This window comes from Coffea arabica, chromosome 6e, assembly GCF_036785885.1.
Source record: "Coffea arabica cultivar ET-39 chromosome 6e, Coffea Arabica ET-39 HiFi, whole genome shotgun sequence".
NCBI classification, from domain to species: Eukaryota; Viridiplantae; Streptophyta; class Magnoliopsida; order Gentianales; family Rubiaceae; genus Coffea; species Coffea arabica.
Genome location: NC_092321.1, coordinates 10,408,962 through 10,426,811, shown reverse-complemented (window position 1 = coordinate 10,426,811; position 17,850 = coordinate 10,408,962). Strand labels below are relative to the sequence as shown.

Below are 17,850 nucleotides of genomic sequence, written 5' to 3'. Positions count from 1 at the left end.
AGAACCAAGAATTCCCATAGGACCCAAAACCATGATCTCTCAAACCCACGTACCCTTTTTACGTAGGACTAGTGAACCCTCATGACCGCCGACACCACAGCCCTCACCCCCACCGGTCCACCACCACCCCCACCGTCACTCCTGGTATGATGACCAAGTCACCTTTACATTTGTATGTAGCTCGCTTCTACACTAACTACTCAACACTCGAAACTAGTACCCCTTCATAAATGTTCTCACCTGCCTCCTAACTCTCACTATAACAGACCTTTGCATGATCCACAATTGTCCTCATCCTCCTTAACCCCTCCTATTTAATACTTCCTCCCAATCACACTTTTTTTGGAGCATTGCCTCATTCATTCCTCCAAATCTTCCTTCCGGCACTCCTCCCAACTGTTTGTCATCCTTATAGTTAGAGGTCCCCCATTCCCAAACCCACCCCAACCCACCCCCCCCCCCAAACAAAAAAAAAAAACAAAAAAAAAGAAAGGGAGGGCCTCGTTACCATATTAATTTGCATGACACCGTACATAGTGTAATTTCATTGCATTATAAACCATAACAAGCACTTCTTATTATTGCAAGAAGGGAAATGCAAATGGCTTCTTTTTCGCGTTGCCAGATTTTGTTCACTTTTTTGGTGATTTTGGGATTGTGGTCTCCTCATTTAGTAAGCTGTGTGAATAACAATCCTTTGATTCAGTCGGAGTGCTTGATGGTGCCAACTTCAGAGTTTGTGGGCTCATTGAAGTCTACCATAGGCATTGTCCGGCAGGTGACCTCCATTGTCTCCAGATTCACTAGTTTCTTGGGAGATTTCAGGTTGTCTAATGCCATTTCAGACTGCCTTGATTTGCTTGATCTTTCGGCTGATGAGTTAGACTGGACTCTCTCCGCTGCTCAGAAACCTTCAGGTACGTAGTCTATCTATTCTCTCTGTTTTCCTTTCCCGCTTTTCTAAACAGCTGAAATTTCTTGCTTTAGAAATGTGACTATTGAAAGCATGTACAGCCGCACAGTGCCAAACTTTGCTTTTGCTGTGGCCAACCAGGACATATTACTAGAAATCTCCGCTTCGGCTAGTTGGTCCTAGCCATTATTTACCCAAAAAGTGTTACAAGTACTCCTAGCCATAAATATCTGCAGTGACAACCATTAATTGAGTATGCCATTTCTCTGTTTGGATTGTATTTTTTTTTGTTGAAAAATTACTGTAGCAATTTGATATATGTGAGATAGAAAGGTGATTGAAAAAAGTGTTTACGAAAACGTAGCAATTTCTCTTCGAAAAATTGCAGTCCAAACCCTTCCTAGTCCCTAACCTATTATTTTGCCGGGCTACAAATTGTACATGTACGTTGTCTATAACCAATGAAGAAAATAGGAACTCTTCATCGTAAAAAATGATTTAAATCAAAAACACTAATATAACTCTACTACTTCAATGATTACCTATATTTAGTAGTTCTGGTATATCTTTTTTCCAATTGAAGAAAATCTTAGTGTTTTAATATTATCACAGGCAAGAATAATACAAATACAGTTAGGTTGAGTTCTGATTTGAGGACATGGTTGAGCGCTGCGCTAGTGAACCAAGACACATGCATGGAAGGTTTCGAGGGCACCAACGGCATTGTCAAAAACTTGGTGGCGGGGAGCCTCAACCAATTAACCTCGTTAGTCACCGACGTTCTCCGCATGGTGCATCCAATACCTGATTCCAAGTCCAATGGCGGCAGTGGCGGTGGTGGTGGCGGTGGCGGTGGTGGACGTACAGGGGGCCGAAAGCTGACCAGCCGCAAAGAATTTGAATTTCCGTCTTGGCTTAAATCCACGGACAGAAAACTCCTTCAGGCTAATGGGGTCCAAGCCGATGTAGTAGTAGCTCAAGATGGCACAGGGAAATTCACTAGCGTCAATGATGCAATCAGCGCAGCCCCTGAACAAAGTACTAAAAGGTTCGTGATATACATCAAAAAGGGTGTCTACAAGGAGTATATTGAGATCAGCAAGAAGAAACCGAATATAATGCTGATCGGAGATGGCATGGATGTTACCGTTATATCCGGCAATCGAAGCTTTATCGATGGATGGACCACGTATAGGTCTGCCACCTTTGGTAAGATCTCTAGTCGCACTACTAAGTTTCCTTTCATGTACTTTCAATAACCCAATCATGCATTATGGTACTCCAAATTACGTTTAGTGGTAGTAAACTGACAAACTCACTGATGACCAATTTTTAAGCATATCATGAAATTTTGTGTCTATACTAGTAGTATCAAAATAGTACTCCAGGTCAAAAAAAGGGGGAATTTTTTTTTAATTGTCACTGAAATATTTGGAAGGGTCCCGTTACTTTTAAAGACTGCGGGCTAACATGTGCATGTCTGAATAGAGGTGAGATTTCATCAAGTCTTGTATTATGACTCACGACTACAAAAGTCATATGTTACTTCTTAAGTTGTAGTAGCTTTTAGTAGTGGAGATTTCATTAAGTAAGAAAGGGGAATTCCTTCAAAGCTAAGTATAAGACTTCTATTTGTTCCTTCCTTTTGTGGTGAAGATTGCAAAGGAAATACAAGTCTTGATTGCTTCTTACGTTGCAGTAGCATGTTACCATGTAGCTGGTGAGGGAATTAACTAACTATGTCAACGTGTGGATGCACCAAAAATTTAATCGTCCCATGGTCCATAGTGTAGGGCCATACTTCATCTTCATGACTTAACAATTTACAGAACCAAAAAGAACATCCCACCTGACCCATACCTTCTTGCCTGCTTCTGCATTGGCATCTTTTTTTATGTTTCGTAAATTGTCCAGAAGCTGGGAGGGACTCGAGGGAATTAATTGATTTATTGCTACGATAAGGGCGTCATTAACCTATCAAATGAAACGCTAAATTTTTGCTGGTTTGGCCAATTGGCATGTGCAGGCGTTAAGGGACAAGGGTTCATAGCACGAGACATGACATTCGAGAACACTGCAGGACCCCAAAAGCACCAAGCAGTCGCATTCCGATCAGATTCTGATTTATCAGTCGTCTATAGATGTGCCATAAGGGGTTTTCAGGACACCCTTTACGCCCACACGATGCGCCAATTCTACGGAGAATGTGTAGTGACGGGCACAGTCGATTTCATATTTGGTGATGGCAGCGTCGTCTTCCAAAGGTGCACGCTCAATGCCCGGAAAGGCCTACCAAATCAGAAAAACACCATAACAGCACAAGGCCGCAAGGTAATTACTGAGCCATCAGGCTTTTCCATCCAATTCTCAAACATATCCGCGGAGCCTGATGTTCTGGCTTCCTTGAACTCGACCGAGACCTATCTTGGAAGGCCATGGAAATTGTATTCAAGAACGGTGATAATGCAGTCATTTATTAGCAACGCAATTAAGCCTCAAGGATGGCTGGAGTGGAATGGGAATTTCGCACTTGATACTTTATATTACGGGGAGTATATGAACACTGGACCGGGGGCTGGATTGGGGAGTAGAGTCAAGTGGCCGGGTTTCCACGCAATTAATGACTCGGCTGTGGCAAACAACTTCACTGTGGCTCAATTCATTGTGGGAAACTCATGGCTGCCCATGACTGGAGTGAAGTACACGGCTGGCCTGGCTGTTTAAATTGAAAAATTTTCCACACACGTATATGTAAAGGTTTTTGGCTTCTCGAATTAATTGAACATTTTTTTGACTTATAATTAATGGCAAAAAAATATATATATAAAAGGCAAGTTGTTGGCTGTGATGCTGATATGCATTTCATTTAAAGGGGATAGGTACTAATTAAGCCCAGTTGAGTCCAGCATGTTTGAAAGCTTCTGGCTCCTCTGTAGCATCCTATCGATTAAGCAACATGCCAATTTAACAGCCTTTTGCACTTATCCGACATTTCCCCCCTCTTTTCTGTCTTTTGTTGTTTGGTTGAGTTTAATTTGCTTTAGACTTTGAGCACTATATTTTTTGGCTTTCCGGGTGGTAGTGTCTTGGCTTAAAAACTATAGAACAAAAAATAGATGCTTATCTTGTGAATTGCTTGCTCAAACGTGCAGCATTAAATCGGGAAACAGAGCACAAAGATTTGTTGTTGGGTTGTTGCTACTTGCTGCAACATTTGTGTATGATCAATCCAACGCCAATCAATCCGTGAATATTGAAACATAATTTATTGAACGTAGAATGTCTATTAAAAAGAAATACTACTTGAAGATGCGTCGGGGCAGTGATAATAGCCAGTGGATCATTGAACTTGAATGAGTCACTTTGGACGACGTATTGGTGGGTGCTCAGTTGTTGAGTCAGTGCGTTTGGCGTTCTGCGAGAGCTCTGAATTGAGATTAGCATTTGGCAAAGTGAGAGCTCTGAAGCTTCAAATTTTGGCGGTCTGCGAAGATCAATGCTAACGCCGAAATTGATTGTAGTTGAAAGATTGTTGTCGAGACCTCTTATATATCTTTAAAAAAGCGCAGAACGGCACCAACTCTTACCGCCAAAAAAAGCAAAAATTCTTTTCATCAATTAATAGAATACCAGACTTGTGCAGAAGTGTGTTACAGGAAATAGAGAGGAGTCTCTGGTTCCCACTCCCTCAAATGACAACCTAGACTAATGATTACGAAAATAAGCAGACAATATATTGTTTGATCAGCAGGCCTTGGATTCTAAAAACTTGTACATTTATGGATTGATAAATATTCAATAATATGCATAATGCAAGTATTTTCAAGCTTCTGTCCAGACACGTACACCTACGTCTTGCTTAAACTTTGTAATCGCAACTCCATACGTTTTTTTATCACAAATTACTGCAACGGGCCAATGACACCTAAACTTTGTTTCTGTGCACTATAAGTAGAGCCATCACGCTCGATTTCTTCTCGTTCTCAGGGTCAGGGGAAGGAACTAAGAATGACAATAATGGCTTCTTGTGTTGAATTTTTCTTCTGGCTTTTGATGATACTTTTGTGTCCATGGTCTCACTTGTTAAGCTGTGGCAGCTCGGATTTGTTTCAGCCCGACTACTTGATGGTGCCAGTTTCGGAGTTTTCAAGCTCGCTCGAGGCTGCAATCAACGCAATCCAGAATGTTACCTCCACTGTTTCCCAGTTCAGCCATGTCTCCAACGATTTCCATTTGTCTAATGCCATTTCTGATTGCCTTGAACTGCTTGATTTATCGGCTGAATTGTTAGATTGGACGCTCTCAGCTTCTCTGAAACCTGATGACGGTAAACCTCTTATTAATATTCAATGTGCCAAACACTTTTCTGATTAAAATAACAACGATTCTTTACGTTGCACAACTTAATTGATCCGTTAGTCATTGTAAATTGTATACCAAATCCATCTATTTACTACTATCAAGACACACGCATATATGAACTAGTTATGGCAAGGCCACTAGAAAATCTCTGGTGAAGTCTATTATGGCTAGTTATTCATCGCCAATTTGCCCAAAAAAGAAAAAAGGGTTACATTTAGCCATAACCAACAAATCATGTTTGTCTTTTTTTTTTCCAGTCTAATTCTACAAATCTGAAATGTTTAAAATTATGGCAGGTACTCGTTACGGTACAGGTGATTTAGGTTTTGATTTCAGGACGTGGTTGAACGGTGTGCTGGTGAATGAAGACACCTGCTTAGAAGGTTTTGATGGCACCAGCGGGACGATCAAAAGCCTGGTGGAAGAGAGACTCAGCCAAGTGACCTCCTTAGTCACTAGCATTCGTGACACCGTACATTTACCTCCTGATTCCATGCCCATAGATATAGGTGGCGGCAGAAACCCCACCAACCACGAACAAACTTTTCCCTCTTGGCTTAAACACGAAGAAAAGAAACTCTTGCTCCAACCCCTTGACAAGGGTTCAGCTGATGTGGTCGTGGCAGCCGATGGCACTGGGAATTTCACTAAAATTAGTGATGCAATTAAGCTCGTCCCTGAACGTTCTTCCAAGCGGTTTGTAATATACATTAAGCGAGGCGTGTATCAAGAGTACGTGGAAATCGACAATAAGAAATGGAATGTAGCGTTGATTGGAGATGGTATAGATGCTACAGTAATAACTGGCAATCGAAACGCGGCCGATGGCTTTAAATCTTACAAGTCTGGCACCTTCCGTAAGAATCCTTTCATTCCGAGAAAACAAAAGTGCTAAAGAAATTGTTGGACTTCACTCAAATTTACTGACACAAATTTGCTGATTGTTTTGATACTTCCTCATGTCACATGTGGTAGGTGTAAAAGGCCGAGGATTCATTGCTCGAGATATTACGTTCCAAAACACCGCAGGACCTCAAAAGGCCCAAGCAATCGCATTTCTATCCGATTCTGACTTATCAGCCATTTACAGATGTGCATTCAGGGGATATCAAGACACCCTTTATGCCCACAACCTGCGCCAATTCTACAAAAGTTGCCTGATCACTGGCACCGTGGATTTCATCTTCGGTCGTTCCACTGCTGTCTTCCAAAGCTGCCAAATCCGTGCCCGAAAAGGCCTCCCACAGCAAAAGAACGCCATCACAGCTCAAGGCCGGAAGGAGCCTGGTGATGGTTCAGGCTTCTCTATCCAATTCTCGCACATATCGGCCGAGCCAGATGTTACAGCGGCCAATATAGAGACATATCTCGGAAGGCCCTGGAAATTGTACTCCAGAACGGTTATCCTGCAATCGTACATTAGCAGTGCAATTCATCCCAAGGGATGGCTACCGTGGAACGGGAGTTTTGCACTTGATACTCTATATTATGGGGAGTATATGAACTTTGGACCAGGAGCTCGCTTGGACAATAGAGTCAATTGGCCTGGATTCCATGAGATTCAAGACCCATCCGTGGCTAACAAATTTACCGTGGCTAAATTTATTTTGGGAGATTCATGGTTGCCTTCCACTGGCATACAGTACACAGACGGATTGCAGGCGTGAGCAAGAAAAATTTACATAGCCATATATGTAAAAGCTTCTGAACAAATTGACTTTTGCAGGAGCTGTAACTTATAAAATTAGAATTGGAACGAGCTTGAGCATAAAGGTTGAGCCCAATTAAGATTGTAGTCCATCGAGCTTGAACCGAGCTATGATCAAGTTTGATAAAATTAAAACTGAAATGTTTAAAGTTTCTTTGAGACATTTTACTTGTATAGTTTAGTTTCATGCTTGTTATTTTACGTGAATAAATTATTAACATCACTCTTGAAAATGTCAAACGATTTCATTTAAAGTTTAGGCTGGCTTGGCTGAGCCTGTAGCTCACATATGATTTTTAGAATCGCTGATGCTTTCTTCATGGATTTTATTTTCTCGCGTTCTATTTCCCTTGTCACTGTTATGGTTATTGGTCATTGGTCCGAGAAACATAGTATAAACCTTTGGTGTCTGAAGAAACCAACCCCTTCATAAGTACTTCATAAGTAGTATTAAGTATTAAAGAGGAAATAAGAGTCAGTTTAATCGCCTCATTATATTGGTTCTTAACTTCTACATTCGTTCAGAGGGAAGAGATAGTGTGTAAGTGAGAAGTTTTGGATTCGACCCTTTTCACTTACTTTAAAAAAAAAAAAAAAACTTTTGTATCCTTTTATATATAATGTCTGAAGAGGAGGTTTGGTGTGAAAATTCAGTATCATTTTTTAATTTTACCCTCACAAAAGCAAAGATTTACTAAAAATAACAACTTGAATTTGATAATTTCTAATAACTTCCATTGCTACTAACTTCTATTTTTTTTGTTTGTTTCTAAAAATAATCATTTTTTTTTTTGCAAAACAAAAAAAAACTTCTAATAATTTCTATTAAATTTAATAAGACAATTAAAATTTTCTTAATTACCGTAGGGTGTGATCCTCTCACTAGCTTAAATAATTTTAAGTTTCCTCAAACCAAAACTAATTAATCAGAACACTTGACTGAGAGTCAACCGTCTTGTTCATATCCATCCAGAACACTGTGCTAGTCGGCCGGTCAACCACCGCTCATCATCCATGCAAAAAAGGGTTCTAAAGCAAACCTTTTTCCTCATCAAATCGTATCATATTCATGATATCAAATCATTATTGATTCATATCCTCGTATTCTACGAAAGAAGACAGTTTCTGATTAGAATGAATGAGGCTTTTTTCCCTATTATTTTGGAATGTTTCCATTGAATTGAATTTCAAAACTCTACTCTTTCCCAACAGCATAACTTGCGCAGAATGCGTCTACATTACAAGACCCTCAATAACCTACATTGTACAGCAAATTTTATAATTACACCATATCCACAAGTCCCATTATGAAAATACTAAAGAACTTAATTTACATGAATTGTACACTTTATCAAAAAAAAAAAAAAAGAAAAGAAAAAGAATTGTACACCATTACCAGTCCGTTTTCAATCAAACTTCTGTATATATCACATCACTTCAAATCATACTCCATTTTATTCATCATATAACCAATCCCCACCTAACGAAAAATGACAGCGTTGATGAAGTATAAGAATTTTACAATAATATTTACGACGTGATTTCAACTTTCATTTTCTTTTCGTCCAACCACATGCATGCTATAGTTATTGCTTGTGGCTGTAATTCGATGTTTCCGCCCCTCATATTAAATCCTCGTGTCTTGATAAATACAAGAAGAAGAGATGCCAGCCCATGGAAGATTTAGCTGACCGATCGTGGTGGGGCAAGTTCAATAGTCAAGAACCAGGACTAAATTCATTCATTTTGGCATTAATTAACCGTTTCTCTGTTTGACTGAAAATGATCAACAATAAAAGTAATTAATTCTGTAATTCCAAAAATATCTCTCTTATATTGAGATTTAAGACGAATCTTGATTTACTTAGGTTTGTTGTCGGTGAATCAATTGAATGAACATTTCTTTAATTTGATGCGAAAAGTCCTCATGATTAGGACTTTTAAAGATTTTAAAAGCAGGCATCCATTTTACACGCTGATTGGTTCTGTCTATCAGGATTGCGGAATTGACCCATTAACAACTTGATATAAAAAAAAAAAATGTATAAGTCTTGTGAGCATAAAAAGATTCAGAACGAAGAAAAAGCTGTCTCCACCAGAAGCCAAAACATGTCCACTCTTTCGAACAAACTTTACTGGGAAAAATAAAAAAAGAAGAAAACCACGAACTTTTATAGCAGTGGTAATTATGGATTTATAGTATAGAATACTGTCAGAAAATATGGATAAGGACAGGATATAAATGTTGAAAGGAGGTTTTCACCAGCAAGTTGCAGTAATCACACAAGACTTTTATTGCTAGCTTCCAAGGAGCCATCCTTGATTCTGATGCTTCACTTCAAGTTTTAATTTGCACGCGGTTTCCATTCCATATGGATGCTTCATCTTACATATATATATATATTAAAAAAACAGCCCTTCAATAATCAACCATATACTTTTTTTTCTCATTCTCCTCGGGAAAATGACACATGCATCCATATTAGACATTGAAATTTTGTGGAGTTTTTGTAGAAAATGTACTGTAGCGATTTGATATATGCAGGATACAAAAATGATTGAAAAATGTATTCACAAAAAACGTAGAGATTTTTTTGATTGAAAATTCCTTTCCAAACATACGGCTGCATCATGTCATTTTCCCCAGAGGAGAATAAAAAACATGTATATGGTTGATTATTCAAGGGCTGTTTTATATATATGTATATATAAGATGAAGCATCCATATGGAAAACCGCGTGGAAATTAGTTCTCTTTACTTCACCTGCATGGCATCGTGTTACCACTGACACTTCAACCACGTCGAGTCAGTCCAGTAGCGGTGATTGTGTTAGTACGCAATTTGCAAGAGTTTCTTGTAAATGATGTACACAGTCTTGGAGAATCTCTGCTCTACATCGTAGAGTAGAGTGATAAAAGGAATCGAATTTATCCAAATCTTTTCTATTAAAAAAAAAAAAAAAGCCAAGTAGTACCATTTTACGTGTATACGTTAACAATCAAAGTTGGTTGTCCATTAGAGATTGTTGGGGTGCAAATTCTATGCCCCGAAAGTAGTGGAATGTTTTTCGTGTTTACATTTGCCGTGTTAGAGAGGAATTTCATTATTTTTACTTAGTACAATAAAATTTGTTTATTCTTTTCATGATTTTGTCAGCCTTTTGTGTTTCATTATTGTTTCCTATTCATCATTCCAACCTAGATTTTGTAATGCTCTTACAGAATATCACTCATCTCTCTTCCATGGTAAACGAATTAATTAAGCAAAAAATATTATTATTTATCCAAAACTTCAAAAGTACATTTTCAGCAAGTAAATAAAGGGTTCCTTTATTTTTCTTTTTTCGTTGCTGCTTAATGTTTGTTACATAAAGCTTATCGAGGAAATTTTAGTTTAGTCGCTAAAGTTAAAATTTCAATAATTAAATGTTTTTAGTTCAAATCCTTCTTCTTTCTCCCCGTTCTAAACCCCACTTTTCCCATGCTAAAAAAAATGTTACTGCATGTATAAAGGGACAAAACCGCTACTGCATGCGAAATAATGCACCTCTCCTATACCAGTCAATGAGTCCACTTTCGCCATTATCTTCTAATTCTATCCCAGTCAAATTCATATAATTGTAATAAACAGTAGAGCCATGTCGCGGATAAAATTTTGCCCAAAACTGCCAGATTTTAAGTGGTATATATGAATCCTGACCACTGTTTACTTGAGCAGATTTGCCTTTCGGCCCTGGCTCACTGAGGTACCTCCATCGCCCACCATTAGGATATTGACATTCAACTATGCTCTGAAGTCCAGATTGTCCACATCTCAGCTTCTTAATAAAACCCCAAGAAAAGAAGAAGAAAGTAACAGACAAACATGTGAAGAATATCGGAATGCTACCTATATTCAGCTTTAGCATAAGGCCGGTAGGGTGAAGCTGGATTTCCAGCGCTTCCATAGAAAACTGTGCTTAGTAGCAAGTGCCAGGAAATTATATATTAGTCTCTTTAAAAAGAGTCTTGACTTGCATCTTTTTCCCTTCCACTACCTTTTCCAACTTTGATTATGCAATTAGGACCAAGAGAATGAATATACTGAGTTCGTCAAGCATTTTATGTGGTCTGCAATCTGCATACTACTTATTATACACAGGAGAGTTTATTAGGATTGTGAAGTTTTATAACTGTTTCTTGTAATAATCGAATACGTATACAACTATATATATATACGTCATAGTATTATCAATTTGGTGCACAGCGTTTTTCAACTTTTGCACTGAATATCACTACAAACTAGAACTTGACTGGAAGTAGTAGTGTTACGGCGGCATTACTGCTCGTCTGCTTCAGACCACCATTTCACCAAAAACTCTGCCAAGTCGTTTGTTTGATCCATAGATATTCGTCCTTGTAGGCCACATTTAAACAACACAAAATATCTTAAACAGGGTTCCAGCAATCACTTTAGACCGGACATGAATAAGTACCACATGCAAATTCGGAGCCTCACAATCTACTTATGCTATAGGCATTCTTGATAGATTGAAATTCATACTAGCTAGTACTATCTTTTGGGCGAAAGTACGAAGGCATATACTCTGTCTGAAATGGTTGTATTTTTTTTTTTTTTTTTTTTTTCACAGCACAGTGGGTATCTGGGACCGAGGACTGGTTACCGTACGCCCCAACTAATCCCACTGCGTGACCGCGAGAGGCTGCCCAACATCATCGGTCAATGGTAACGACTGGGATTCGATCCTTGGTTGGTGGCTCTCACCCAACTGGGCTACAACCACCGGACCGAACCCTTGTAAGTCTTTTATCTTTTCACCATGTACTGTATCTTACGCTTCTGTATCACTTGGAACGTGAACATCCCGAATCCATTCATGATGCGACACTGGAAAAAACCAAAAGTACAGTAAATAAAAGCTAAGTTACACACTGCGAAAGTTCTATGTTATGGAGAAAGTTTTAAGGAGTATTTTACCCGTTAAAAGTGCAGCCCCCTTTGTAACAGAACTTGTGGTATCAAGTTAGCTAATGAAATATGACTTCCTTTTGACCAAAAAAAAAAAGTGCAGGCCCCCTTCTCTACCATACAAAACATGTCACACGGGAGCAGATGATAGCAAAATGACTCTCTCTCTGGTCTTGTCATTACTGTTATAGGCTAATAGCTCTCTCAGTAAACTATCGTTGCCCATAAGCAAAGGCTGTTTTGTACATCAGTAGTCATAAACCCATGTAGCACCTTCCCAATGCCAAATCTATTCAGTTTTATATACACAAGAACTAGTTTAAATACATAGACAAAGTTTGAGATTTGAAGTTGTCTAGGGCCGAGATGTCCATGGCTTCCCGCAACTTGAAGCCATCCCTGCTTCTATTCTCAATTTTCTTCTCAACATGTTTTGTCATCACCTCTTCATCTTCATCATCTCCTTCGACTTTAGATTCTCATTTGTCTTCCATGAAAGATCTCTGCAAGTCCACACCATACCCAGATGTCTGTTTTGATTCACTGCGGCTCTCTGTCTCCATTAACATCGGTCCGAACATTATAAATTTTCTTCTCCATTCACTTCAAACTGCATTATCAGAAGCTGGAAAGCTCTCAAACATCTTCGCTAGCAGTGGTGGACACTCAAACATTGTCGAAAAACAAAAGGGTACAATCCAAGATTGCAGCGAATTGCAACAAATAACAGTTTCTTCGTTAAAGAAATCTGTTTCGCGAATCAGCTCTTCTAACTCGAGAAGATTAGCTGATGCAAGGGCCTTTCTCAGTGCAGCTTTGACTAACAAAGTTACTTGTTTAGAAGGGCTAGATTCAGCATCTGGCCCTTCTAAACCAGCCCTGGTCAACTCCATCGTTGATGCTTATAAGCATGTAAGCAATGCCTTGTCAATTCTGTCTAAACCAGGAAGATCAAAATCAAACGGCCTAATGCATAGGCGTCTAATGGGATTTCCAAGTTGGATGTCCAGCAAAGATCGACGGATTTTGCAGAGTTCTGCAGATGATGATTATTACGACCCGAGTAACATGATCACAGTGGCGGCCGATGGAACTGGAAATTTCTCCACTCTTACTGATGCAATAAACTTTGCTCCGAATAATAGCGCTGATAGAATATTTATCTTTGTTAGGCAAGGAGTGTATCAAGAGAATGTCGAGATTCCAAGTTGGAAGCCCAACATTGTTCTTCTTGGAGATGGAAGTGATGTTACCATAATTACTGGTAGCAGAAGCGTAGGTGACGGCTGGACCACATTCAGATCCGCCACTGTTGGTAAATATTTTTTTAATCCACTTAAATTATTGAAATGGATTTCAATTTTGAAATGTCTCGTTGCAACCAATCTGATAACTAAGATATTTGTCTAGGCACAATCCATAGGATGCTTATTTTGACCACGGGGCAATATCAAATCAAGCTTAATTAATAACTCAACTGGCTTAATTAGCAGAAACATTCTTTAGTCTGCAGTTAACGACCTTTTTTTTCACATGGATTTCTTGTAATTTATTTCAGCCGTATCCGGGGAGGGATTCTTGGCACGAGACATAACTTTCGAGAATTCAGCAGGACCAGAGAAGCACCAGGCAGTTGCCCTTCGGGTTAATGGTGATTTGGCCGCCGTCTACAGGTGCACCATAAAGGGACACCAGGACACATTATATGTGCACTCATTTCGTCAATTCTACAGAGAATGTGACGTTTATGGGACAATAGACTACATATTTGGCAATGCAGCTGTGGTTTTCCAGGGATGCAACGTCATTTCCAGATTACCAATGCCTGGACAGTTCACCGCGATCACAGCCCAGTCGCGAGACATCGAAGATGAGTCCACCGGAATTTCTCTGCAAAACTGTTCGATTCTGCCCACGAATGACTTGAACTCCAATCTGGCTACCGTCAAGAGTTATCTAGGAAGACCATGGAGAAATTACTCGAGAACAGTCATTATAAAATCATACATCGATGAACACATTGCACCAGAAGGGTGGACTCCATGGCAAGGTGATCAAGGCCTAAGCACTTTATACTACGGAGAGTATGGTAACGATGGCCCCGGTGCAGTGACAGACAATCGAGTTACTTGGCCAGGTTTTCACATTATGAATTATGATGATGCATCTAACTTTGCAGTTTCGGAGTTCATCACCGGAGATGAGTGGCTGGATTCTACTAATTTTCCTTATGATAATGGCATTTGATACTGGGATGGAAATGTAATACAAGGTGGAGTATTTTTCTTTTACTACTAGTTATTACAAGTATACCAGCCATGTACTAATAGTCTAATACTTGATGTTGTTTGGCCGCAAGTTTGCCCAACTCAGGAAAATGTTGTACGTGTTTGCCACAAATGGACAAGAGATTTGATATACTTCTCTTTTTATGGTATATGCCTGGTGCTGTTCTTCACTCCTTCTGGACTTTCCCTATCATCTAATTAAATTCGTGAAAACCATGCTGGATATTTTTTGCTGGATCTGTCGGCAAGTCGGGAGGGTATTGAGTATTGACCACAATTTCGCCTTAGTTAGTACTTTTTTGGTAATTAGTGAAGATCAGTGCAGAGCTAGCCAACATTAAAAGAAGAAACAGTGCAGACCATGAATGATTATTGATATTTGAAAGCTTTCCATTAACTTTGTTCTATTGAATAGGTACCTCAATCAGAGAAAAGAAAAGGTGTAGGGATCTTGATTTAGATCCCAAATGGAAGTCATAAGATAGTTGTCTGGTTCTTTATTCAATCTCTTTGAATTTGTACTCTTCCCTCATATGAGGTTGAGGAAGTCCCACAGGCTGGAATCCGTCCAAACAGCAGCGTGATAATATAATTCACAGAACTCAGAAGGAAGCAGGATTTCATGGGCAGAAGTTATCAGTAGTACCACATCGACCGATCAATAGTGGACCATTGTAGGATTTGTAATCAATGAAGGAAAAAAGACAAGAAAATTTATTCTTGACCTCGTCTATCGTTTCAATTAGACTCAAAGGTTCGTTTTGTCCCAAGAAGAGAAAAGGAAGGAAGGAAGGATCACCCTAGTCTTCTTCAGTTGTATGTTTGTTACGAAGAAAGCCTCTTAATTTTTGCAATCTATATTGTTATACCATTCTAAAATTTCAACAAAGGATGATAGCTCTTCTTTTAAAATCACAAGAACCTCTTAGGCTCTGTTTGATAAAACTGATTCTGAAGTCTGAATATTGAAATAATTAATTTGCTGAATATTAAGCACTGAGAAGAGATATATGAATATCTGAATCTTAATGCTGAACATATTTATACTGTTTGATAAACATTTATAACTTAATACTTAATAAGCTAAATTGTACAATTTTGCCCTTCTATCTTTTAATCCAAAAAGGAAATAGAACCTATGATTTAATTAGCTAAAAATTGTTAGGTATGAAAATGATAATATTTATTTTTAAATCAAAGTAATATAAAAGAAGAAATATATTATGGAAAAGTCCAAATATCGGTGCAAATATATTTTTAAATCAGAGTTTGATAAGAAAAATCCAAATATAAGCAAAAGGAAGCTGCAATAAACACGTTTTAAATTCACATCAAATTATATAGAAATTTAATTACTTCAATGGAAAAATGTTGACGCTACCTTGGAAATAATGAATTTGAGATCGGTGAGTACGGTAGCAATAAAAAAAATTGGGAGGAAAAAAATGACAAAATTATAAAAGAGTAGAAAGATGGAAAAAGATAAGGAGTAGACAGATGTGAGTAGTATGAAGAAATTGTAAAAAAGTCATTAAATAGGGAGAAAATAGAAGTAGAAAGCCATTAGACAAAGAATATTAGGTTGTTTAATTAGATAAGGATTTTGAATGTAATTAACAAACAAGGATAGATTTTGTAGATAAGATAAAGTAGTTGAAGTAAATCTCTTGATTCTTATCAAATTAAGCATTCAGTTACGATTATTGTGCTGAAAAAAATACATACAAATTCAGCACCACTTAATAAGTTCAGCAGAAAAATTTTTATTTATCAAACACCCAAAACATCTGAATGTCTGAATGAATTCAGTTTCAGCACTTTCTTATGTTATCAAACAAACACTTAGGTTCCGTTTGATAAAATTGAATCTGAATTCTGAAATCTGAATTCTGAAATCTGAATACTAAAATAATTAATTTGCTGAATTTTAAGCACTGAAAAAAATATATGAATGTTTGAATTTTAATGCTAAACCTATTTATACTGTTTGATAAATATTTATAACTGAATGTTTAATAAGTTTAATTTGACAATTTTGCCCTTATATCCTTTCATTCAAAAAAGAAATAGAATCTATGATTTAATTAGTTTAAAATTGTTAGGTACAAAAATGACAATATTTTTAAATCAAATTAATATAAAAGATGAAATACATTATATGAGAAGTATGGAGAAAATGTGAAAGTCATTAAAAAGGGAGAAAAGAGAAACTAAAAATCATTAGATAGAGAATATTATGTTGTTTAATTAGATAAGCATTTTGAATATAATTAACAAATAAGGGTAGATTTGGTAGATAAGATAAGGTAGTTAAAGTAATTCTATTGATTCTTATCAGAATTAAGCATTCAGTTAGGATTCTTGTGCTGAAAAAAATACACACAGGTTCAGCACTACTTAACAAGTTCATCAAATAGATTTTCATTTATCAAACACTCAAAACATCTGAATGTCTGAAAAAAATCAGATTCAGCACTTTTTTATGTTATCAAACAGACCCGTAGTGACCAGGAGAAATGGGGTGAGGATAAAGTAACGAAGTATACATACATACATACATACAAACATATATACATATACACATACACATACATACATATATTATAATTTGTAAAGAATAATTTGATAATTTGTGCAGTGAAAGAATGATTTTGTTACGTTAGTTTACTTAAGCATTTTTCTTGCAGCATATGTTATTCACAATAAAGCAACTGCAGTATATTGGTTTTGATTTATCTGTAAAAGATCAAAGTGATTTTACTTTGAATATTTAGCTAAGAATTCAAAAGAATAATTAGTGATTTTGGTATTAGTATTATACATGTTTCAATGATTAGGTAAATCAAGAACAGTATCCTCTCTATCTTTATGTATTAAGGCCTTCATAAAATTAATTAAAACTAAGACAAATAAAATGGAGCTTTACTTACAATTAACCTGCTTAAGTTAATGGAAGGATCCATCCAATTAATCTAAGATGTTTCATCCCCAAAGTGACCTTACATGGTGGCTTAAATAAAAAAAACATTACCCATCACACAATAAATTAGGACTAGCTGACCTTTTTTTTTTATTCCTCAAAGTGAAAAGATAAGATAAAAGCACCCGTAAAATTAAGAAACAAACTGCTTAATTGGTTCACCTCAAAACTAGAAAAAATGGTCCTAAAAAAATGGTGTTTCAGAGAGTTTGAGCCTTTGAGGTGTGTACACGTACTGTAATGTAATTTCACGCCTCCACACAAACAAAGGAGGTGGAAGAGAGAATTCGGGGGAGATGCGGTTTTGGTTCTATCCGAGTGCCTCAACTGAAGAAGGTCTATATCATGAACGGATGCATCAAGTAAAGAAGTCCTAAATTTTCTCTATTCCAGACCTTCTTTGGGAAATCCTAAGACTGAAATTGCACAACCAATTAAAAGGACAAAAGGAAATATATATGGAGAAAAGTGCAAGAATAGATACAGAGAAGATTGCAGAACAGAGAAATTAAATTTCATTAGTATATCATTACATCCTCTGCCTTGGATTAAATTGCCAAGGCAGAGAGATCTCTGCCAAAGCAATCTCTCTCTGCCTAAGCCAAAAAATTTTTTGAAAAAAAAAAGAAG

The 17,850-nt window shown here is 37.5% G+C and overlaps 3 protein-coding genes across 3 annotated transcripts; all 3 read left to right on the top strand.

The window, feature by feature from the left end:
* Positions 1-3,897, top strand: LOC113692644 (pectinesterase/pectinesterase inhibitor PPE8B). Its single transcript, XM_027211110.2, has 3 exons — positions 1-917; positions 1,526-2,122; positions 2,940-3,897. Exons 1-3 carry the CDS (start codon positions 596-598, stop codon positions 3,635-3,637), a joined length of 1,617 nt encoding a protein of 538 aa, XP_027066911.2. The 5' UTR covers positions 1-595; the 3' UTR covers positions 3,638-3,897.
* A 946-nt stretch (positions 3,898-4,843) lies between these two features.
* LOC113691410 (probable pectinesterase/pectinesterase inhibitor 32) lies at positions 4,844-7,144 on the top strand. Its single transcript, XM_027209538.2, has 3 exons — positions 4,844-5,240; positions 5,572-6,132; positions 6,251-7,144. Exons 1-3 carry the CDS (start codon positions 4,922-4,924, stop codon positions 6,940-6,942), a joined length of 1,572 nt encoding a protein of 523 aa, XP_027065339.2. The 5' UTR covers positions 4,844-4,921; the 3' UTR covers positions 6,943-7,144.
* A 5,032-nt stretch (positions 7,145-12,176) lies between these two features.
* LOC140009494 (probable pectinesterase/pectinesterase inhibitor 12) lies at positions 12,177-14,389 on the top strand. The gene is made up of 2 exons (XM_072055194.1): positions 12,177-13,267; positions 13,511-14,389. Exons 1-2 carry the CDS (start codon positions 12,319-12,321, stop codon positions 14,197-14,199), a joined length of 1,638 nt encoding a protein of 545 aa, XP_071911295.1. The 5' UTR covers positions 12,177-12,318; the 3' UTR covers positions 14,200-14,389.
* The last annotated feature ends 3,461 nt before the right edge of the window (positions 14,390-17,850 follow it).